General features: G+C 36.8%; 1 protein-coding gene across 1 annotated transcript in view; it reads left to right on the top strand.

Annotated features, from left to right (window-relative positions):
* Positions 1-26,241, top strand: part of FBN2 (fibrillin 2) — a 222,722-nt gene that overhangs the window by 17,275 nt on the left and 179,206 nt on the right. Inside the window, exon 5 of the mRNA XM_082457817.1 lies at positions 1,804-1,899. Within this exon, the coding sequence (XP_082313943.1) occupies positions 1,804-1,899 (96 nt within the window). The remainder of the gene's footprint in view (positions 1-1,803; positions 1,900-26,241) is intronic.

Here is a 26,241-nt window from a genome sequence, read left to right on the forward strand (position 1 = left end):
CATACGTATAATGAGAGAACACGTCTGGGACAGTGACTTTCATTTACATTTCTTACACCTTGATAGTATTTAATGAAAATTCCTTTCATATTAATTAATTACATTAGGTGAGTGTTACCCATTTGCAGTATACCTTTAGCAATCAAAATATTCAAATCCCTACGGTTGTTTCTGTGAAATTATACCCTACCGAGAGTTCTCTGGACAGATTTTTGTTCCTTCCACATTCCTTTCCGCCTCCATCTTTCTCATGCTTCTCATGACCTTTATTTCGCATCTTTTATCCTGTGTATTTATCCATCTAACTTACTGCCCAACTGTTTTTCCAAGGCAGTGATGAATTGGACTTTCTAGTAAAACTCAGCTTGGGACAAGTGAAGAAGCGGAAAGGTGTGGTTCTTAGGGAGACGTTCTTGTGTAGACATACAAAGAATTCTGCTTTGGAGCGAAGCCTGATGCAGACAAAGAATTTTAAGACGATTGGCACACTGATGCTTTAAGATGAAGGTGTCTTGTTTCAAAGTATGCTTTGGTATTGCTGCTATGAGCAGAAGAGAAACCGTTCTGTGTGCTCTGGATGATGGTGGGTAATCCAGCTGCATGTTCCTGGTAAGGAAATAGCAACCCTCTTGCATCTTTAGATATCGCTTTATTTATTGAGCTTCCCATTTCCGATATGGCCCTCGCTTGAAGCGCACGTAAATGTGCTCTGCCTCGTCACTGCCCTTTCGTGTCTTAAGTCCTGTTTTGGAGGCACAGGTCATAGAATGTAATCCTCTTCTACTTCTGTGAGGACAGAGTGTTAATCTGTTCAACAGGTGGATAGGTTACGACATAGCTTGTGGTATCGGTATTTTCTCTTGCAGGAGATGAGATTCTTGAATTCAGCTGTCCTCATTATGTTTCACAGGAATACTTCTTTTTCAAGTAATCTGAAGGGTGATTTTTTTAGGACGCTTTCTTGTCTTGGGTCCTGGCTGCTGAGTTGCTCTCCTTGGGAGGTGCAGTGGGGAGAGAGGGTGGGGAGAGAGTTCAGATTCCTTTCTGACTCACTGGCTCCCTCTGGGCCACCTGACTTCCGAATTCTGGTCTCCCTGTCACAAGTCTAGAGGAGGGAAAGTGTGTGCTGCAGGTGTTTGTCATCATTACTTACAAATTTTGAACTGTGGGTTAATTTCATAAGAAAGAACCTTTTGTGTTGACACAGTGAGGTTTTCCCCTTTCTTTCTTTCTATAAATTGACACATTAGTTACTTCTCTTGGTATTTTATTGCTGAATTGATGGTATTTTCCCCCATTTTTCATGTTAGTTTTGCCTTTTACTTATTTATTCTGCCTTCTTTTTTGGCTTCCTTTTCTTTGTTTTTTTCTTTTTTATTGCCATATCCTCTTTATTTTTTCAAATCGCATTTTCCTCTCCTTTTTTTTCTCCCTCTCTCTGCTCTCTAAAGTCTACAATTCTTTTCCTTCATATTTTAATCACCTTTTACCTATGAAAATAGATTATAGTGTTAATAGAACTGAAATAAAGGATGGAATCATTATATTCTGACTGTATGGGCATTAGAGCCAGCCAATCCTTGTGATTCTGATTTAAAAAAAAAAGCTTTTACCAAATGCTTGCTTAACAACGTGATTTACATGAATTGTGTAGGTTTTGGTCTCAATATACACTGAAATATATTTACTTAAATGGATGATGTGACGTGTTTTAGAGGTAAGATCCATTATTGCTACATTTCTACACTACTACATTGTACTTGGACATTTACTGTACAGTGAGCTTCTTGTGTTTGTTTGCAGCCGTCTGCGAAAATGGATGTCAGAATGGTGGACGTTGTATTGGACCCAACCGCTGTGCTTGTGTTTATGGATTCACTGGTCCACAGTGTGAAAGAGGTAAGAAGAGAAAAGAGAACCTCCCTTTGGAGAAGTTTATCTTGTTGTAAATGTGTAATTTTTTATTACCTGATGAAAAAATCTTCTAACGAAATAATATTTTCATTCTTCTTTGATTATGTCTATAACTTGCATGGTCAGATTTTGAGATATAGCTAATAGCAGCTGAAGTGTCTCAGTTTTTTCCACCAGAGTGAACTCAGTTCAGGAGGCCAACTCTGGGACTCCGGCTCTAGAGTAATTCTGAGTGAGTGACTGATGGCAGATCCTAATAATTTGGAGTTAATTCAAATTAGGAGTCACTGTTGGCAGTGCGGCCTCTGTTGAAAAAAAAATGTAGCATGTTCTTGGCTGCAAGACCAACAAAAATCTGAAACAAATTGCCCTAACCAACAAGGAAATATATGACATTGTATACAAAAATTCCAGAGTCACTGGGCTTCAGGTAGGACATGATCAAGGCTTTCATTCTGTTGTTCTACTTGTCTTGGCCTTGCGTTCCTTTGTCAGTTTTGCCCTACCCTCCAGTTCTTTATGGTTGTAAAGTGACTGCCAGCAGTAACTAAGGGAACATGCTTTCTTGTTCACATCTAGAGAGAGAAAACCTCTCCTTTAACCATGGGCCAATACTAGCCTTCAGAGATACTCCATATGCTGATTGGATTAAGCTTGAGTTTTTGAACCAGTCCCTGGTAAGAGGAATGGTATTAATATGTTCCATGTAGACTTACCAGGACCTGTCTATGGAGAAGGAGATGATGAAAGCCTCTCAAAGTCATCTATCTGAAAAGGAGAGTTTGGTATCAACCCAGTAGAAGTTGTGTTGGGCAGGAGGAAAGGGGTAGGGGAATGGGTGCTGGGTAGGTCTCCAGCATTGTCCATCTTATCCATGTAGACGGTCGGTCAAGCCAATATGAAACCAATTTACCATAATTTAAATAGCAGTTAAACTCGTGACCTGTAGACTACTGAAAATCCCCAGTGTTGATGCAATAAGTGAACTATTAATAATGTTCTGATAGCAAAAGGGCATATCAAAGAAGGTAAATTTTATAAAATGTGATAACTGTTTAGCACTGAACCATAAAAGTAAAATAAGCTTAAACTGAAATCAATATTACATAATCATTCATAATTACATACATACTCAATTGATTTTCCCAGGGCTTTCATAGCATCTAAAGTTGTATAGTGCTTTCTTTGTCGTGAAACTTTGAGTATATGAAGCTATGTCATTGAAATGTTACAGATAAGTAGTGGTGATGGTTTATATATGTATAGAGGCTTTGAATTGCAAAGAAACCTTGTGTTTTTAAAATTATATCCATTACACTGACAAAAACTTAATCCTGGTATTCAGGTTGAAGCTTGAGAAGAAGCTGAGAAATTAGAATTATATGGTGAAGTTTGAAAAGTAAGATGTATGCAGCCTTTTAACATACACTTGTATGTATATGTACATTAAGATATTTACATTATTCCTAAGGTAATAGAGATTTCTTGGGACCGAAGTACATTCCACAAATGACAGAGTTTATAGTTACACTTAGGACAAATTTAAACGTCTTCACCAGATGCTTTTATTTTAGGAAGAAAAATTAATTGTGAAATGTTAGCATAAAATGATAAGTTGTTGAGAATGGAATAAAACAAATTTCTGAGATGATAAGTTTATTTAAACACCATAGAATGGAAAATAGTTAAATTTATAATTTCAAACATAGTTATAATTGGTGGAGATGATGTTCATTTTTCTGGAGGTCATGTAAACTTTGTAGCACTTTTATCTTGAGCAGATTTCAAATTCAGTTCCTAATTGGCAAAGGAATTGTGTAGTTTCGAGAAAGAGGCTTCCAGGCATTACATCGTTATTCTGCAACAGTTATTCATTCATTGGTTTTGTTAGTCCTTACTAAATTTATGGAAATTCAATAAAGACTTAACATATATTTTACATGTACAGTAGCATGTTTTCAGAAGAATTACAAAATTTATTAGTTAATGCATTGGCCTGAAGGATTTTCTTTTTTAAACATGGGTTTGTTTCTTAAAAATCTTTTTAAGTACTAACCTTCAGATGAAAGTTCTAAAACTTTGTTTCTTCCAAAGAAGAAATTAGCAATTTCCACTCTTAGATTGCAACTCTGAACTTGAACGCTTTTGAAAGATATTTTCAATTGAATTTTTAATGTGTAATAGCTAATCCCACTGAAAGTGGAGTTGATAATTTTTCTCAAGAAACATTGCCTGCTTAGCTACAAAAAGAATAGTTTATTTATTTTGAGGTTAGTGAATAGGCCCATGTGCCCAGTTTACATTTATGGTTTATATTGTCTTTTTCAATGATTGAATTTTCAAAATATATGTTCTTTGTTCTCCTAGAAAAATGTCTTTTGTAAAATTAGGGATACTTTTCATTCTTAGTGTAGAACACATATAATTTCCCTTTAAATTGGTCTCTTGGGATCAGTAGTGTGATAAACATGGCAGCTTTTTCTGCTATCTGGGCTTCTGGCAGACTGGTTTCCGGACTGGAGACAAGAGACTGAATGGTAACCAACGGCTGGCATGATTGTGGTATTTAACTTGAGTCTTGGTGCTGGGTAAGCTGAGCCTTTTTGGAGTTCTTTCCTCATTCTTGCTGATATGTACAATGACCTTTTATACTTAGAATTGAAGAAAGAGTTCTTGTGGTCCCATGCTGATTGTAAAATGCAGACAGCTTAGCTATGTCCAAGGCACATGACAATATTCAATTTTTTTTGCTTCTCTCTCCATAAAGACGACATTTGAAATAAGATAAATATTGCACTTAATATAAACCTGAAAATACATAGACATGCATTCATCATTATATATCAAGACTTGGTGTTTTTTCTCTAACACTTAAAATATACCTTATTATTTATCAGTAGAAACTTGGAGGGGGCAGGCAGGCAAGAAATGAAATTACCTGAGGGATTTCTGGACTAAGTACAGTGATTACTTATTATAAACTCCAGTGGCCTGGAGACTTCCCTGGTGGTCCAGTGGTTAAGAATCTGCTTTCCAATGCAGGGGATGCGGGTTTGATCCCTGGTCGGAGAACTAAGATCCCACATGCTGCGGAGCAAGTAAGCGCATGCGCTCTAGAGCCCTCGCACCACAACGAAAGATACCACATGTCACAACTAAGACCCGATGCGGCCAAATAAATAAATAAATATTTTTTAAAAAATAAAAATAAACATGGCCTGCCTCAGGTCCCTGTTTCAACTTCTATACCTTAAATGGTTGTTGAAATCGCATTTTGTAATGGAATTTTCCTTGATGCTTATATAAAGACCATCTGTTAGAAATATATCCTAGACCCTTTAAAATTATGCATAAATTACTACTACAAATTGTTAAACAATTGTTTTTTAACAGTTTGTAGTAGTAAACATGTAAACATGACTTCCTTTTAAAAAGTGTGTAAATTTGGTAAAATTTCAAATACCCTTATGCTTAGTGACATTTCCTTTAAAATGTCCATCTTTCAGTAAACGGTACCTTAAAAAGGAGGATTGGAAATTTACTTTTTAACCTACTGATATTTTAAAGAAAAGTTCCTTTTGTTAATCTGAATCTGCATCAGAAAAAAAAGTGAGATCAAGTTGCAAATGTTAAAGTTTATAAAATCTAAACTATCACGCCTTTATGTGACATGTAAAATGGACGGATTTCCCTTCAGGATAACTTTCAGAAAATCATCCAGTTAACGCATGAACTCGGTGTCTAAAAACATGTTGAGGAGGAGTAACTCCGCTTCTGCTCGAGTACTTCCAGTCACAGGGTGTGCGCTCGCTCCCTCCGTCGTGAGACTGAATTCCGTTGTCAGAGTACTGGCTGTTTAAACTCTGCGTTATTATGCTCCTGCCTAAGCGGGCATTTAACAGATGTATAGTGCCTCTCTTACTGTCTAATTCATGGGGAACATGATGATGGTGACTTCTCTAAAGGCATCCGTTATAACTTACTGCTCAGGAGTGTGTGATGGCACCTTAAAGTCTTGAATTATTCTGTACATTTCTGTTCATCCACTCACATTTCAGTCGGTAAAGTAACTGTGACTGTTATTAAACCTACTCAGACCTTATCCAGATTCTCCAAGAACGAGAGTGGAGATTGGCAAATTAGGGTTTTCCAGAATTCTGGGGATTATGTAGACCAGACCAAACTTTGTGCAGAAAAAATTTATACATTTATTAATCAACATTAATTCCATGCTCTTGGAATTTATTATAAAGTATGCAGGGTGGGTTTGTTCAGCCTATGGACGTTCAAGTAGCATAGTAAATTAATAATGTGACCAGGAATACAGGGGAGTGTGGTGAGAGAACAGACTGGAATTCTGCAGAATTCTGTATGCAGTGGATTTGATACTTCCAAGAAACGAATAGGCAATACTTATAGAAAAAATTCCTCCCATTGTAATGTTCTGATCTAAAGGTAACGCGTGTTTGTTATAAGGTAATTTAGAAATAAGACAAGGAAAAACAAGAAATGCGATTATTTATGATTTTTCTCCAGTCAGAATTAATTACTTTTAAGATTTGGGTTATACTTTGAGTCCTTTGTTCTACCACACATATATTGCTTACAAAGAATGGGCTGTTTCCATTCTTACTGGAATCAACTGTTAAGAATATTTCACGTTCTGTAACATGAAATGTACTTATATCCTGCTTCTTCTTTTAGGTTATGAACAACATTGTATTAGATTATGGACTGTAATAGTTACACTGCATGTTGTAATAATGAGGGCTAGGTATCTACATTCTAAACAACCGTATGATATTTGTAAAGTTATTTTCTCTGTCTCACAGATGAGGAAGTTTTGCCCACTTCAAACTTATGGTAGCATTGGGAGTATTAGAACAGGAGGAGGATCTCCAACAATCTGATTTCAGACCTTAAATTCAATTATGGTGATATAGCTGTCTGCTGTAATTACATTTTTTATTAATTAACATTTAACATTTAAGGTCATTTTCAGGTTCTCTTGTGGTTTTATTGGTTTGTTTCTTAGCAAAGCTGTGATAAAAATCTATGTAGATAAATCTATATCTTTGATTTTATTCTTAGAATATATCCTAGAAATGTAATTACTGAGTCATTGAATATGTGAAAATTTAAAGCTTTTCATATGTTCTGTTTATTTCCCTCCAAAAAGGCTTTTTATGATTTATTCCTTTGGTATTATGTTTAAAAAGTCTTCCCCATTTCCAAATATTATAAATATCTATAGCTTTTTCCTAGGAATTTCCTAAAATTCCTATTGGAATTTTATTCTTTTACCTTTTTTTTTTTTTTTTTTAAAGAAATTCACGTTCTTTTATTTATTTATTTATTTATTTATGACTGTGTTGAGTCTTCGTTTCTGTGCGCAGGCTTTCTCCAGTTGCGGCAAGCGGGGACCACTCTTAATCGCGGTGCGCAGGCCTCTCACCATCGCGGCCTCTTTGTTGTGGAGCACAGGCTCCAGACGCGCAGGCTCAGTAATTGTGGCTCACAGGCCCAGTTGCTCCGTGGCATGTGGGATCTTCCCAGACCAGGGCTCGAACCCATGTGCCCTGCATTGGCAGGCAGATTCTCAACCACTGCGCCACCAGGGAAGCCCTTCTTTTACCTTTTTAACCACAAGTTAGAACATACAGGATGGTAACTAAAATAAATTTATTTATAAACATTTATTTATTTATTTATCACATATCTATTGAGTACTTATTTAGTATTAGGCCAAGTATGTGGAGTTCAGCTTACAAACAATATATACTCCCTGTTAATGAGAAGCAAATTATCTGTTTAAAGACTAGAACTAGTCATCTGCTTAAACACTAAAATAAAATACAACATAGTAAATACTATAATAGGAGTAATAACAAATTTATGTGAGAGCTCAGACATGGTTCCTGATTAAGGGAGAATTGCAGAAGTTTTCCTGCAATTAATCTGAATGAAAAAAACTAACTCATTATAATGGGAAAAACAGTATTGGACTAATTCCTGTGTTGATATTACACGATATAGCATGATGGAATCTTGTACTGAATAACATTATTTAAACTCCACAGTTAATTACCAGTTACCCCAGTTACTGAGCTGATGTTGGTTTATAGAAATAAGAGGTCTCCCTTTTTCTTGCACTCAGAAGATTTAGTGAGAATGAAATTACAAGGAACAGAGAGAAAACATTACCAGCCGCAGATGTCAAACTCACACGCTCCTGCACGCTCACACACACACACAGTTCTGCACTCCTGAGGTCGTTAAGAACGTTTTATAACCTTGCACTCTCTAAGCTAAACTTAGCCTTAAATGGGCATCAGAGAAATACCAGAAGATCTGTGGGAACTGAACTTTTTGGCAGTAGCTCAGATGACATCCTTATCTTGAATGCCATTAAGAACACAAGAGAAGGAAAATGAGAGCGAAAAAAAGCAGGCAGTGCAAAGTGGAAGGGAAAGAAAAGAAGAACGGAATGGAGAATGATAGCAAAGGGAGATGGAAAGCTAAAACTCAGAGTGGAGATGCTGGGCTGTATAAAGGACAGCTCTAAGTTTTGGAGAAAATCAGTTCATTGATTAATCTGATCTGGGAGAGGCCAAGCTTCCGTTTCTCACTCTTCGATTTAAGCCTGTGCTCTTTTGATCTATGCAGTAAGATTGAATGTGTTGGCAGCCTGTTAGACCCTGATGCTTTATTTCTAAAACTCCTTTGAGTTAAACCAGTGAGTATTTTCATTTATTCCAGCTCTAAGTGTCCTTATTTATGTATATCTTTGTTTGCTTTTGGTTTGTCTACCTAGAGGCAGAGGAACCTGCAATACAAAATAAAAATATTCAAATATTTTGTATTTGTGTAGCTCCATAAATATTTTCCTATTTCAGCATCAGATCCGAAGACATTAGAGTTTTAGCTGGTATGGAAACTAGGTGAAGCTACCACACACACACGAATTAAATATAATGAAAGGTTATTACATAGGATTTAGCCAAAAGCAATAAATAACAAAACGTTCATGGGTGGGGAGAGGGGTTTATGTTATATCATTGTATATTTCAAAAAAAAAAATCCCAAATACTAAAAATTCTTAAATAACACCTGTCTCCACAGGTTTCAGATAAAGGATTGTGGACCTGCAATTACCTTATAGAGTTGTTGGGAAGATTAAAAGCAATACTGTGTTAATAAGCTCCTAACACATAATAGGCAGAGCACCTGGCACATGGTAGGCATCTACTGAGTGATATTTGCTGTGTTTTAGGAACACAGGGTATAGCCAGAATCAAACCTTAATATTAAGACGTGTGACCTTGGAAATGTGATTGCCCTCTCTGATCTGTGTTTCTGAATATATAATAGGTGTCTACTGTGTCAACCTTGAATTATTTTTGAGACTTAATGATACAATACTTGGCACCCAATAAATGATCATTATTGATGCTAATCTCTTTTAACTGAACTCCCCAGTTATCAAAAAGATAACAGCGGAATATTCAAAAATGGAATTTCAGATATGGAATAAGGGGATTTTGTCAACCGTTTAAATCATACACATAAAGTTTAATGCTGCTTTTATTGAGAGTGTAAGGACTCAGAATAAATAGCATGTTTTAAGAGTGGCTCGCATTCTTGGTATGAGAATTAAATGAAAGATAAAGTGCCTAGACAGTGTCTGGCACAGAGTAAGTGCTCAATAAATAATAAGCTATAATTATGAAAAATAAAGCCAAGATATGATATGCTCTCCTACACAAAATTGTGTTTATGGATGAGGAAGATTGTTCCAGCATCACTCGGAATGTCTTAGGTCAGAGTGCATCTGTTGTGAACAATGTAATTTTTGTGTGGATTTTTTGTGATAATACAGGTCAAATGAAAAATACTATATATCATCATCACTGCCTTGCCTGTTATGCAGTTGAATTTTTAGACCCTGCTCATCTTTTTTTTGACATGTTTCTACTGTAAGTACCAGTGTTGCTATTAGTAGTTACTCACTATTTAACTGGCCTCTTTAGTCTCCCCCTTCTCTATGCACAAAGTCTTGTTCCAAGCATTTCACAGTGTAACTAATATATAGTAGTTTATTTCACTCAAGGTACTTGTAATCAATGGGCTAGTATATTGCTAAATCTAATACAAGTAGGTCAGAGGGGTCTTCAGACTGTCCAGAGAACAGTTACTCTGTGAAGCTTTCCTCGACCACCACCTGCCTCCTTGCCTTACCTTACCTTTGGTGCAAAAATTAGGCATGCTCTTCTTTTTTACTATACCTGCCATATATCCCATTCCTTTAGACTAGCTCTCTTCATCATTGCATTGTGACTGCTTACTTTTTTGGCTGTGATCCTTTTAAGAGCAGATTTTTTTTTTCTTAATTTTATTTATTTTTTATTTTTATTTTTGGCTGTGTTGGGTCTTCGTTTCTGTGCGAGGGCTTTCTCCAGTTGTGGTGAGCGGGGGCCGCTCTTCATCACGGTGCGCGGGCCTTTCACTGTCGCGGCCTCTCTTGTTGCGGAGCACAGGCTCCAGACGCGCAGGTGCAGTAACTGTGGCTCACGGGCCCAGCTGCTCTGCGGCATGTGGGATCTTCCCAGACCAGGGCTCGAACCCGTGTCCCCTGCATTAGCAGGCAGATTCTCAACCACTGCGCCACCAGGGAAGCCCAAGAGCAGATATTTTTATCTTAAGTTGCCTTGTGTTCCCTCTGCTCCACACACTGCAGTATATAAAAGGCAGGCCATATGTGTGACAACATAAACATAGCGGTTCCAAGTAGAAGAAACAGAACGAAAAAAGTACAGACGCAGTAGAGGTCCTTGAGTGTTCATGGATGCTTATTCATCAGTGTGGCTCTAAGATGCAGTGAAAGGGAAGAGTAGAAGATGAGGCTGGAAAAATAAACTTGGACCTTAATACCCAAAGTCTGGAACGCCAAAGTCAAGAGGCTGCCCTCTATGCAGGAGGCTCTGGGGAGAGGGTTTATGAAGGACTTCTAATCTTGAAAGGAGTTCCCTATAAAGGTCAATCTGGAGTGGTAAACAAAAAGAAATGGAGGGTGGAGAGGCTGAAGGCAAAGACATCATTCAGGAGAATTCATTGCATGTCAGGTAGATAATAGCAATGAATCTATTATGTTTGTATGTTTACTGTTTACAGTCAGATTATGATTTATCTATGCATAAATTAAAGTAGTATTAATTTGAAATGGAAAATTATGTAATACTGGGGATTATGATCCGTTTTTTAGAGAAATTAATACTTATAGCAACCCAAAGATATCATTTTTTAACGTCATATTACAAATGAGAAAACTGAGGCACAAGAAGGTAAAACAATTTGCTGAAATTCACTCAGCTAATACATGGAGAAAGTAGGATTGGAACACAGTGGTATAACCTCAAAACTCACACACTTAACTACAACTTTATTTCGAGTGAAACACAAAATTGCAAAAGTCACATATTTCTACACTTTAGAAATATATTGTAGCAATTGTTAAGTATGAGAATGATAAATAGGTATACACTTCCAATAGAATGAAAGAGATGGCTTGCTATTTTTATGTTCTTTTGTTATCTGGCCTAGGGAAATCTTTTTGGTATATAAATTTCTGATTATACCTCTGAATGCTTATACCCAGAGTTTCTTTATGTGTATGATCTGGTAAAATATTTATTCAAAACTTATAATACTTAAAACAAATTTGAGACTTCTATTTCCAGCCAAGATGGACTAACAGGAACCAGATTAACCCTCCTGCCTGAGAAGAACTGAAAAACAGAATAAATATATGAAACGATGGGTTTCAAGATATTGGTCCTCAAGTAACAACAGAAAGTGATCCCTGAAAGGACTCTGCTAGATTTTCCCAGGTTTCTGCTTGAGAGTTTTTCCAGGCTGTGCTGTGGGCAGAGAGAACCCAGGCATAGCCTGACAGATTCTTTAAGCTGTATGCAAAGTGTCTTCTTAGTTCACAATGGAATTAACTCAGAAAGCAGTAACAGAAAGATCTCTGGAAAATACCCAAACATTCAGAAACTGTGTAACTCATTTCTGGTATCCATGGATCAAAGAAGAAATCAAAAGGGAAATTAGAAAGCGTTTTGAACTGAATGAATGAAAACAATATATCAGAATTTGTGAGATGCCATTGAAGGAATACTTAGAGGGAATTTTGTAGCTCTAAAGGTCTGTATTAGAAGAAGAGAGGTCTCAAATCAGGGACCTCAGCTTCTTCATTAAAAAATTAAAAGAACAAATTAAACCAAAATAAGCAGAAGAAAAGAAGTAAGTTCAGCTTAAAAATAAATGAAGTAGGAAACAGAAAAAGTGAGAAAATCATTGAAACCAAAAGCCGGTTCACTGAAAAGATTAATAAAATTGATAAGCCGCTATCCACACTGACAGGGAAAAAGCAAAGACAGATTATCAAAGACAGATATCAAGAATGAGAGAGGTAACATCACTCCAGATTTTACTGATAAGTGAATAATGAGGCAATACCATGAACAGCTTTAAGCTAATAAAAATGAAGTGGATAATTTCTTGAAAGATGTAAACCAACAAAGTTCACTCAAGAAGAAATAACATAGATACCCCTATATCAATTAAAGAAATTGAACCTGTAGTTAAAAACCTTCTTATAAACAAAAATCCTGACTCAGATAGCTTCACTGGTAAATTCTGCTGAACATTTAAGAAGGAAATAATGCCAATCCTATACAAATTTTTCTAGAAAAGAAACAGGAGTTAAAACTTCCCAACTCATTCTATGAGGCCAGATTACTTTGAAACCAAAACTGGCTAAAGGCATTTCAAGAAAAGAAAAGAGCTTGCAAATATTTTTCATGATACAAAATTTCTGAATTTCAGCAAAGTGCACCAACAATATATTGAAAGAGTATATATAATAACCAATTGTTTTATCCCAGAATAAAGAATCACTGTAGGGGCTTCCCTGGTGGCGCAGTGGTTGAGAATCTGCCTGCCAATGCAGGGGACACGGGTTTGAGCCCTGGTCTGGGAAGATCCCACATGCCGCGGAGCAACAAGGCCCGTGAGCCACAACTACTGAGCCTGCGCGTCTGGAGCCTGTGCTCCACAACAAGAGACGCCACGATAGTGAGAGGCCCGTGCACCGCGATGAAGAGTGGCCCCCACTTGCCGCAACTAGAGAAAGCCCTCGCACAGAAACGAAGACCCAACACAGCCATAAATAAATAAAAAAAAAAAAAAAAAAAAAAGAATCACTGTAAGTCACCATATTAATAAATTTTTTAAAATCACGATTATCTAAATAGAGGCAGACAAACATTTGACAAAATCCAGAATCCATTCCTGAAACAAACTGTCAACAAACTAGAGAGTAAGAGATCTCCCTCAATGTGATACAGGGGCATTTCCAAAAAAGCTGTAGCTAACGTTATACTTAATGATGCATAATTATTTTCTATTTCCTTGATTATTCTTTTTTTCCTATAATGGAGTATTCTTGTTTTCTTAATCTGCTCTGTGCCTTAAAAAAAATTATAGTATGTTAGAAAGTTCCTGTCCCGTTTCTTTTTGTCTTATGCTTGCTTAAAATGGGCAGCTCTGTCCAGAATTTCTATTTCCACTAACTTGGTAAAGGTGAATTTTCTTTTTCTCCCTTCCAAATTTATCTAAGAGTTGTCTTCCTGTCCTTGCTCCTGTTCGAGAGCCAGGGATTCAAGTACTTGGTGTTCTGAGCCCAGAAGAGTAGAGGAAGATCTCAGCCGGGGTTTGGGCAGCTTTGATGAAAGGCTCTGTGCTCTGCACTTTCTGAGGATATTCTTTGTATGACTTGTGCTAGGATCACTCTGTATGGTCATGGGAATATTCTCTTTTCAAAGAGGATGTCCCTGAAATTTGAGTGATTCCTCCCATTTCAGCTATAGTCCCTGGTGCACCTTCGATTTCAGAGAATCATGCTTGGTGCTGATTTCACCCATTTGCCCCATCATTCTCCAGCAGTAGTTCCTCCTCCCCATTGTCATCATAAGGGGCTTCAGTCCAGCCTCCTGCTCCCTGAGAATCTTTTTTCCTTATTGTCCATGGGTCTCCTCTTCTCCTGTTGAGTACTCGGGATAATTGACCCTGTGTGGCGAGGATCATCCTGTCTTCACCGTCTGGTTTCCTCCCATCTGGTAGAAATCACAACGGCTGGTTCCTCTCTGTTTTTCTGCTTTCTGATGAGCTATTATGTTGGTTGGTAGGGACCTTTACTCCTCCAAACTTTCCCTAATTTCTCCATAAGCTGAACCCACACTAGCTCTCCAGGGAGAATTAGTGAGACTCCATAGGATATTGATGAATCATTCTCATTCCCTGTATTATTTGGAGGAGCAGTCTCCTATTTCATTCCTTGGCTGCCATTTTCAAATATTATAGCAGGAGTTTGTGCCTATTTCCTACTTTAGGTGCTGAGAGTGAAATTTTTTGTTAGATTTTACCTGTTTTGTTGCTGTTTATATTAGCAGTGGGAAAGGGAGATTCTATGAAATGGTTTCAATCTCCTGTGTTTGCCAGGAAGTTGATATCACATTTACAAGTTTTTGATCTGAAATCAATCTAAAGTCACACAGAAAGCCAGGTTATAGGTGTTTCTGATAGAAGGTAATATGATTTGTGATACTGCAGTTGACATTTACAAGTAAGATTGTGGTGGCTTATTAAGTACACATTATTGTACTAAGAAACACTGGTTCTATGGGTGCCTCATCTTCTGTGGATTAAAGACTATGTTTCCCATGACCATACTTAATGTCATGGTTTAATGCATGCAAAATTCTTCCATATGGACAAAGCTGAATGTGAATGTCTTCATCTGACTTAGAAATAGCATACAAGGCACATTCCAAATTTTGAACATGACTGTTTTCATCTTAAGAAAAATGAATTAAGTTCTGATTGTCACAGAGAGATTTTAATTAGAATTTGACAGATTAACTGTGCTCTTAAGCAAGTCAATTCATGAGTAATTTCTTGTTTGAAATGTGAAGACACTGGGCTAGATCACTGTTTACCTATCTTTGTTGGTAATAAGAATCACCTGGAGTTTTTTGGTCCAAAATATTGATTCCTATGCCTGTACCTTGGAGACTCAAATTTAGTGCTCCAAATTCAATGAATTTCAACCATCGTGGCATATTAACATTTCCAGGGAGCATTTAAAATCCTGACACCCAGGCTTCATCCGGATCAATTACATAAGAATCTTGGACAATGGTACCCACACCCAAGCATCAGCATTTATTTCTTAAAGCTCCCAAAGTAATTCCACTGTAAGGTGAAGTTTGTGGAACACTGGTCTAGCATGAGGTAGTTACAAAATACCCCAGAATATTCTTATGACAAGTCTGAGAAATCATTTATTAAAATATAGTCAAGATTTTATCAACAACTCAGTTTTTGCATTTAGAGCCCCAAATGAAGCCACTCTGAATAAAACTTACTATCGGGTTATTTTGAACAGATTTATAATGTTTTAATATTATTAGAATAGGCTTTCCTTCTCTCTGATGTGGCAAAATTGGATTTGAAAAGAGTCAACTTTATCTTAAAGTTTTCTCCATTTCACAAATTTTTAAATCTCAGTGAACTCAGTAAGATGTTAACACTCCCTGCAGGGGGCAAGACTGAGTCAACAATGTTTATAATGGCTTCAATTATAATGTTTATAAGCTTGGCTTGGTTACTGTGTAGTAAACTAAGAAATAAACCCAATATACCTTAAAAATCATAAGTAGAAAATGGAAAACATTATCTAGGTCTTTTTTAAGGAAAATCTCACTTGTTTGAAGCAACCTTATGACATCATATCTTGCTTAAACTCTGTAGCTTATTCAATGATAACATTATAGTTTTGTAGATCATAGTGAGATTATAGTAGTGTAGATTATACTGAGATGTACAAAGAGACACATCACATACTTTTTGTATTATACGTTATACTACTTCCTCTTTTTAAAATAATTACTGGCATTTATAAGTATTTATTTCTCACTACACAACTATGTACTTCCTGTTGCTTATGACTGCAAAACTAAAAAAGTATAGTTTATTGTTCCTGTATTTGAGTGGGAGCCAAGGAACTTGATCTCTTACTTGTAATTGTTTTAAGAATGATTTGTGAAGGAGGTGGTATCTGAAATGCTGTTTGATAAACAGACAGTTTGGAGGGCTTGACTAGGGCCGGGGAATACCAGGCAGCATTTTTCAGGCACAGGGCACTTCAGGAAAAAACCTAGAGCCGGAACCAGACAAGATGAAAGAGCAGCTGAGCAGATAATGGCCAAGGAGCTGAGGGGGTGAGGAGAGGACTTTGGGGAATCCCAGTTAAATCCACAACTCTGCGGCAAGATGTTTGAAGGGTTTTTGCTTATCTGTTAGGTATGATCACGAGTGTAGGACTTTGCAAACATCCTGGCCAAATCCTCCAGTAATTTCAAGGTCCTTGTGGGGCCATGCAGGAGCCATTTTGGTTATCCTCAGATTGGTGTGGATTTGTGAGGTGACCTCTTCCTGGAGTCCCAAAAGAAGGCAGATGTATTGTGCCCTCTGCATTCCCCTTACTGTACCTAACACACTGTCCCCGCCCTGGACTTCTCATGATGTGCTTCTCCAGCCTGCCTCTGACGGTACTCCTCAGCCCAGAGGGGTCAGCCTTTCTTTTTGCTTTTCCTTCCTAACAGGACTTTCTTAGGTCTTATCCTCTTCCTTAGATGCTAGCAGCATGGCCAGTTTGGCACTGATGAATGCTGGAAAGGTAGAGATTGGTCTAGGAGTAAGGAGCTCTGCATTATGGGTTAGTCCACAAGGTATACTCTGATATATAAAGAACTTGGTACATTGCTTGGTACAAATGCCTAAAAATATTTTCTATTATTTAATTACTAGAATTATGAAACATATACATCCAATCATTCAATTAAAAGCTTTTAGGAGCTTCTGTGTTACTTACTGTAAATATCACATTACAAAGGATCTTGAAATATAGCTCTAACCCTGTTTGCTAGCCCAAAGACATAATAATGAACTAGAAAACATATCTCTTTCTCTGAACACTGTACTGAAAGAAATTTGCAGTAATAAATGCAGAATTCTAGATTACTGTGCTTTGAATTACCCTGTCTGGGGACTGCAGTGACCTTGTTCTGTACAGAGTGGCTCTGGATGTTACAGACTATCTTATTGCCTGTTAGGATGACACTAAAGCAAAAGCTTGAACACAGTAGTTACTTAACTAGTAAGCATAGTAGTTCCTGACTCAGGACATTTATGAGAAGTTTGGAGTGAACTGTCTGACCCTCTGCTTTATTCCTCATTCATTTTGGATTAGATTTATGGTGATTACCAAACCAAATCTAGGAAATTCCACTCACAGTTCCAAGGAAATCTGGCCCACAAATCTCTGAGAATCTGGAATTTCTTGAGTGTGTTCATCCATAACACATGCACAGATGTCATATGTTAAGTTTTTGTGTATGGTGTTTGGTGTTCAGGTGTTGACGTCAGGCTGCCCTAGAAATCCTGCCCATCAGGCTGATAATCAGCGTAAGATAAAGCAAGGAATCTCCTTCCCTTCCTTACTCCCATTTGTTGAAGACATTTAGGAAAGGGTATCCCCAAATGTCTTAAAATAATTGCTTAATTTGTTCTTTTTTCTCCTTTATTTTATGGAATATCTTTTTATTTACTTATATCTTCTTTAATTCTAACAATGCTTTGTATTTTTGAAGTATGATTTTTATACTTATTGTGTCAAATTTTGTTAAATTTATTCCTAAGTATTTTATTTTTTGAGGCTATTGTAAATGGATTTGTTTTCTTAATTTCACTTTTTAATTTTTCATTGCTAGTGTATAGAAATACAGTTGATTTTTGTGTAATGATCTTGTATTCTGCAACCTTGAGGAACGTATTAATTTTTTAGTGGATAATTTAGAATTTTATATATACATGAGATCTTGTCATCTACAAATAGAGATAGTTTTATGTCTTTCTTTCTAATATGCATGCCTTTTATTTCCTTTTCTTGCCTAATTGCCCTGACTAGAACCTCCACTACAGTGCTGAATAGAATTGGCAAGAGCAGACATCCTCGTCCTATTCCTGATGTTAAGGAAAAAGAAAGCAACCAGTCTTTCACCCTTAAGTATGATGTAGCTGTGGGTTTTTTGTAGATGGCCTGCAACAGGTTACCTTTTGTCATAAAAGGTGAGAAGTTCCCTTGCATTCCTGCCTTTTGAAGTGTCTTATGAGAGTCAAGCAAACAAAGACACACTTATTCAAGAAGACCTATTAAATCTAGGTAAAAACAACAAGGGTCTGTGTACTTGAGCCATGACTTGCTTCCTCCTTCCCCACCCCTCAGTACAGTGTAATGGAAGCTCCAATCCAAGCAGGTATGGCCCATGAAATGGGGCTCCCTCTTCCTCTCAGTTCTCAGTCAAGAACTATTATATCTACATAGAAGGGGCAGCTGCCAGTATTTACAATGTATATGGTAATGTGTATACACTGTATAGAGTATATAGTAAATAAGGTAGGAGGATAAGAAAGGGGGGATTATCTCTCAACTCTGAACTCTAGTCATGAAGTTCTACGGTGGGAAATCCAGGCAGAGAGAGCATCAAGTACAAAGACACAAGATGAAAAGGAAGGGCATGTTTGGGAAGAGAAAATTGGTCCACCATGGCTAGAGTGGGGTGTAACTTGGGGATGGGAGGTTGAGAAATTTATCAGTTATGAAGAAAAAAGGTAATAATGATAACAATAACAGCTAACATTTTTGAGCACTCAGTAATTTTCAGGAACTGGGTAGACACTTGACATGCATCATGTCATTGAAACCTCACAACTCCTCTAATGAGTAGTATCCTCACTTACAGCCTAAGTTTCAGAAACATTAATGGTGTGCAGTCATACAAAAAGGGCCTTCTATGGCACGTTAAGAAATGTGGACTTTATCATATACTAACAGGAAGCCAGCAAAAATATTTTGTTAGGTTGGTACTTTAGAAAATTTTAACTTGGATGTGGAAGAAAATAAACTCTGAAGGCAAATGACACTGAAAGAAGGATGGCTGCTGAAATGGTCTAGGAGAGAGAAAGGGGCCTGAGCTAAGGCATCAGAGTTGTACTGAAGGGGAGGCTATGCATTCCAGTGACATTTCCAAAGCAGAATGGACAAGACTTAGTGACAGATCTGGGGCTGGAGTGAGAAGTGTCAAGAATTACCGTAAGGGTTTTAGCTTGGATGACTGTGAATGCTGATGACCTTATCTGATGTGATGATCACAGAGAGAAAACCAGAGTTCTAGGAAACGACAGCACGTTCAGGGTAAGACATGTCATACCTAAGACACCCATGGGATAGTCAGACAACTTTGTCCAGTAAACATTAGCAAAAATGGTCTGATTTCAGAAGAATAGGTGAAAAGTAAAGCCTAAGGATGGAGTAACATTGCTGAAAGGAAGGAACTAGCCCAAGAAAAGAATCAGAGAGGGAATAACAATATTTAATGGATAAAGATGCTTTCTTTAAAAAGTGGCCAGAAAGGAAGAACGTTGATGAATGAGAAAATAAAATATTAAAAAGACAAATTTCTCTACATAGAATGCACAAGAAGAGAATGGCAGCATGAAGAGCTCTGTTAATCTGGTCCCCAACATTATTTTTTAACAACCGTAACTGTTAAAAAATATTTTCAAAAACAGCCGTTTTAAGTCTCTGAGTATTTCTGAGTTTGACAAAATGAAATGGGGGGAAAACGTTGACTGTCATTTAGGCATGAATCTCAATACCTTTAACTGGTATTAGGAGAGGAGAAACTTCATTCAAATTCAAATTCTTCAGAGAATTTGTAGGTCATAGATCAAAATTAAAAGTGCATGGTGTTTATTAGAAGAGATTGTGACAAGGAGAGAATGGCTCAAAAGAGTATTTCTAAAAACTTGGCATCAATGCCCACAATAGAATTTAATTAGTATCATTTAATTAGAATCAGGTTGAGGAAAAAAATGCTCATCATTCAGAGATTGGTTTTTTAACTTTTAAAACTGGTGGCAAAATTTCTTTATTCATCAAGGTGGGCTTTTTCTTGATTTGTTATTGTTGCTGCATTTTCCCCACCCTGTTTGTTTAACATTAGAAAATTACCCCCTTCGGATATTGGAACCATTTTGGAAGAAATAATTTTGGCTCTATTAAAGAGGAAGAAGATTGTCTATGACATAAATGCCAGTATTGTGCCAAAATCATTAGGCTTGTGGCTTGTACTTGGCTGTGGTAGCATTGTGACATGGTAGCTCTAGCAGTCTTCACTTGCTCCAGTTCCTTTGTGGACAGAATGGGATTATTCCCTAAGGTCTGTTACCACCCGATCTTGCAAGGAAGCATGCCAGCAGTGCTTTTACAAATAACCTGCTTTTGTTCTCAGTAAATTGTAGAATGTCAAGGTCTCCCTGCCTGGAGCATAGTTTTCAGTGTCCTGAGAACACTTGATTGCATTGCAAAAAAATCAAGTGTCTTCTTAAGAAAATTCCAAGTATGTTTTAGAAAGTGACGTTTTTAAAGGTTATTCAAACTTGTAAAAGTCAGTTTTAAAACTAGGACACCCATTTATGATAAAAACCCTCCAGAAAGTAGGCATAGAAGGAACTTTCCTCAACTTAATAAAGGCCATATACGACAAACCCACAGCAAACATTGTTCTCAGTGGTGAAAAACTGAAACCATTTCCACTAAGATCAGGAACAAGACAAGGTTGCCCACTCTCACCACTATTATTCAACATAGTTTTGGAAGTTTCAGCCACAGCAATCAGGGAAGAAAAAGAAATAAAAGGAGTCCAAATCGGAAAAGAAGAAGTAAAGCTGTCACTGTTTGCAGATGACATGATACTATACATAGAGAATCCTAAAGATGCTACCAGAAAACTACTAGAGCTAATCAATGAATTTGGTAAAGTAGCAGGATGCAAAATTAATGCACAGAAATCTCTTGCATTCCTATACACTAATGATGAAAAATCTGAAAGTGAAATTAAGGAAACACTCCCATTTACCATTGCAACGAAAAGAATAAAATACCTAGGAATCAACCTACCTAAGGAGACAAAAGACCTGTATGCAGAAAACTACAGGACACTGATGAAAGAAATTAGAGATGATACAAACAGATGGAGAGATATACCATGTTTTTGGATTGGAAGAATCAACATTGTGAAAATGACTGTACTAGCCAAAGCAATCTACAGATTCAGTGCAATCCCTATCAAACTACCACTGGCATTTTTCACAGACTAGAACAAAATATTTCACGATTTGTATGGAAACACAAAAGACCCCGAATAGCCAAAGCAATCCTGAAAAGGCAAAATGAAGCTGGAGGAATCAGGCTCCCTGACTTCAGACTATTCTACAAAGCTACAGTAATCAAGACGTATGGTACTGGCACAAAAACAGAAATATAGATCAATGGAACAGGATAGGAAGACCAGAGAGAAACCCACACACATATGGTCACCTTATCTTTGATAAAGGAGGCAAGAGTATACAATGGAGAAAAGACAGCCTCTTCAATAAATGGTGCTGGGAAAACTGGACAGCAACATGTAAAAGAATGAAATTAGAACACTCCCTGACACCATACACAAAAATAAGCTCAAAATGGATTACAGACCTAAATGTAAGGCCAGACACTATCAAACGCTTAGAGGAAAACATAGGCAGAACACTCTATGACATAAATCACAGCAAGATCCTTTTTGACCCACCTCCTAGAGAAATGGAAATAAAAACAAAAATAAACAAGTGGGACCTAATGAAACTTAAAAGCTTTTGCACAGCAAAGGAAACCATAAACAAGATGAAAGGACAGCCCTCAGAATGGGAGAAAATATTTGCAAACGAAGCAGCTGATGAAGGATGAGTCTCCAAAATATACAAGCAGCTCATGCAGCTCAATATCAAAAAACAAACAACCCAATCCAAAAATGGGCAGAAGACCTAAATAGACATTTCCCCAAAGAAGATATACAGATTGCCAACAAACACATGAAAGGATGCTCAACATCACTAATCATTAGAGAAATGCAAATCAAAACTACAATGAGATATCACCTCACACCGGTGAGAATGGCCATCATCAAATTATCTACAAACAATAAATGCTGGAGAGGGTGTGGAGGAAAGGGAACCCTCTTGCACTGTTGGTGGGAATGTAAATTGATACAGCCACTATGGAGAACAGTATGGAGGTTCCTTAAAAAACTAAAAATAGAACTACCATACGACCCAGCAATCCCACTACTGGGCATATACCCTGAGAAAAACATAATTCAAAAAGAGTCATGTACCAAAATGTTCATTGCAGCTCTATTTACAATAGCCAGGTCATGGAAGCAATCTAAGTGTCCATGGACAGATGAATGGATAAAGAAGATGTGGCACATATATACAATGGAATATTACTCAGACCTAAAAAGAAACAAAATTGAGTTATTTGTAGTGAGGTGGATGGACCTAGAGACTGTCATATAGAGTGAAGTAAGTCAGAAAGAGAAAAACAAATACTGTATGCTAACATATACATGGAATCTAAAAAAAAAAAAAGGTTCTGAAGAACCTAGGGGCAGGACAGGAATAAAGACACAGACGTAGAGAATGGACTTGAGGACATGGGGAGGGGGAAGGGTAAGCTGGGACGAAGTGAGAGTGTCATGGACATATATACACTACCAAATGTAAAATAAATAGCTAGTGGGAAGCAGCCGCATAGCACAGGGAGATCAGCTCGGTGCTTTGTGACCACCTAGAGGGGTGGGATAGGGAGGGTGGGAGGGAGGGAGACGCAAGAGGGAGGAGATATGGGGATATATGTATATGTATAGCTGATTCACTTTGTTATAAAGCAGAAACTAACACACCATTGTAAAGCAATTATACTCCAATAAAGATGTTAAAAAAAACTAGTACAGACTCTATGTACCCTTTCAAAAAAAAAGGCCTTTCCTTTTTTTTTGAAGATAATTTTCTCCTTCTTTTCTTAACTCAAAATTTATAACAGGAATTTATCTCTGTCTTCTCATGTTACCATTTTCTTTGGATGTAGGGTGTTATCCTCATCAGTTAAACGTTTGAAGAAATTACATATGGTGAAGGTTTTTCTGAGTATTGGATCAAATCTATTTCCTAATCAATATGGAAATAGATCAGCAAAAACTCAGGAGCACTCTGTACTTGGAAGGAAAAAGTGCATTCCAAGATTTCTGCATTAGTGGTTAAGGAATTGATGAGTAACCTGTTTGTTTTTCATAGAAGCCAGTAATCAGTGAAGTAGAAAACTTGGTATTTATTTTTCATATGCTTGTTACTGTTAATGTAAACTTGCATATCTGGATATAGATGGGTGAACTTAAAAATGATGCGTGTCCCCTGGCTACATAAACCCATGTGATTTTTTTTTTAACATCTTTATTGGAGTATAATTGCTTTACAAGGGTGTGTTAGTTTCTGCTTTATAACAAAGTGAAGCAGCTATACATATACATATATCCCCATATCTCCTCCCTCTTGCGTCTCCCTCTGACCCTTCCTATCCCACCCTTCTAGATGGTCACAAAGCACCGAGCTGATCTCCTTGTGCTCTGTGGCTGCTTCCCACTAGCTGTCTATTTTACATTTGGTAGTGTATATTTAAGCCTGGACGAAGTGAGAGAGTGGCAAGGACATGTATACACAACCCATGTGATTGCACTGCATTATTCTCTGTACTTCATGTCTCCATGTGGGCACTAGCATTGATATCTCCACTTCACAGTACATACAATATCTGCAAGTATGAAGGAGTAAACTCTGGTTTTCCAGTTTCTGTTTAAGAGAATAAGTTGTGGAATTTTAAGGAAAAGGTTGGAGATTTTTATTTTTCTCTTATTTTGTTTCTTTTTGCATTTGCTGAGGTTTCCATGATTCATCCCAACCTTGTTGGTTTTGTCTTCAGTAGAAATGCCAGTGAAAGTTCTCCTGACCAATACTTATTTCTTTTTCACAAGCCTTTCTCAACATCAATACCGCTAACATATGTTGAAATAAAGTTGATATGAAATTGGTCAGCTTTCCTTTTTAATACTTGATCTGGGTATGGCTCTAATCTCAAATTATCAACATTATAAAATTACTTTTTTAATATGATTTATTTTTTCTGTTTATAGAAATAATGCATGTTTATCATACAATGCTTGGGCAATGCTGACCATTAACAGAAAATTATTGAAGTCATGTCTAAATAATGTTATGATAAATAGCTATTTTTTTAATGAGCACCTACTATGTAGAAAGACTCTTCCCATGAATTTTTTCAATAAATTAGTGTCAGGAAGCTAGTAAATGATGGCACTGAGATTGAACCCAGGTCTTTCTGACTCTAATGTGTGTTCTCTCTGCTATACTGCTAGTCGGTATACTATATCGTTCTCCTGGTCATGCATTATAACTAATAACACACACACACTTACTGTTTTTTATGCTGCTGTATTGCTTTGGACATAGTACCTACCCTCGTAGAACCTTTGTTTCCTCAAGTGTCTATTGAGTATAGGAGTAAATTTGCTACTATTTTTATTGTTATTAAGAATCGTAATTATTTTCCTTTTAAAAATGAATTCATCTGTTATTTATTTATCAATCATGATTACAAGGCATAGATACAAACACATTTACTAGAAAGCCAGAGTTTTTAACTTCATTATGGTATTAGAGAGATGCATCGCCTGAGTGCATTAAACATTTTTTATGTAGTATAAAAAGAAAAAAAATGTTTTAAATGGAAGAATATGAAAACAAGAGTATAAAAGCATTTAAAATCCAAATCAGGGGAAAATATAGCTAAATGTATGAGAACAAATATTCCAAATAAAATTTGATCAAGTGTTTCATGGGCTATCTTGGTCAAATACTTATTAATGAGTACAAATCCAGCTAAATTGCCACAGGTGTAATTGCCATTATTGACTCTGATCTAGCATGAGTGTATAGAAATGTTCATTTTTACCATATTTAGTCTAAACTTGCTTCCTATCTGTGGCATCTTGCCTTGTCTGAAGCTAGACCTTGAAATGTTACTGAGTTAAGACCTCCAGGCATGTTAAAATCTCCCACAAAATTCATGATAGATTGCAGCTTACCGACAATCCATGCTTGATAGTCACTGGCAAAAGTATGGCAGCTGACAAAGACCGTTAGTACAGCAACCGTTTTTACCTTACATCCTGGCAGTTGAATGAGAAGATTTAGGGCTTCAGTGGATGCCAGCCTAAAATTCATTTTTGTAATAGATTCTTGAGTCTGAGTTTATTGAAGCATGAACTCCTAAGGTTTTATCCTGGCAACAAAAGATATGTGGAAAATGAAATGGTCATAAATATGACTGAAACATTTATTAAATTTCTAGCAGGAGAGTAAGGACTCCAGCTTAGTATATGTGTTCTTTACAACTTCAATAAAATGTCATCTTTATAACTTTTATGACTTTTTAATATGTTGGTTAAGTTTAAGTCTACACTCTGTTTACATGAACTGCATCTGAGTTTAACTGGAATTACTTTTTATTTATTTTTTTGACAAATCAAGAAGTCTTCTCTGATGTTGTCTAAATTGGAGCAGTGGTGTCCCAAAGGTAAAATAGCTTGTATGTAATAGGATATGCAAATTCAGAACTTTCATATGTGTTGTGAGAAGTTCTTGTGCATTTTAACCCTTTGTTGTCATTGGAATTTCTTGCCCAAGCATGTTAAATGTGTATCAAAATTTGTAAAGTACCTAACATATTATTTTAAATAAAATAAAGTGAAACATTCATTCATTTAGCAAATATTTACTAAGAAGATATCTTCTACTAGTCACTGTGCTAGGTACTAGGGAAACCACTGTAACCAAGACATTTAAAATCCCTTTTGTATGGTGCTTACAGTCTGTTTGGGAAAATTTAAAACAAAAAAAAATACACTTAAAAATATATTGTGATAAATGCTCTGAAGGAAACAAAATGTTTCCTGAGATAATGGATTAAAGCAATTTCAATGATTGTGTAAGAAATTCCACTCTTTAGAGATGCCATTTAATCTGAGACCTTGGATTAGTCAGGATGGCCTAGGTTATGCTACTGTAACAACATTAAAGTCTCTGTGGTATGTTTACTTAGTAAACAAAGGTTAATTTCTTTTCACCCTATATAACCAAGTGTCCAGTGTGAGGTATCAGGGGAACTTTGTTCATCATAGTTACTCAGGG

This window comes from Balaenoptera physalus (assembly GCF_965194825.1).
Source record: "Balaenoptera physalus genome assembly, chromosome: 3".
Lineage (NCBI taxonomy): Eukaryota > Metazoa > Chordata > Mammalia > Artiodactyla > Balaenopteridae > Balaenoptera > Balaenoptera physalus.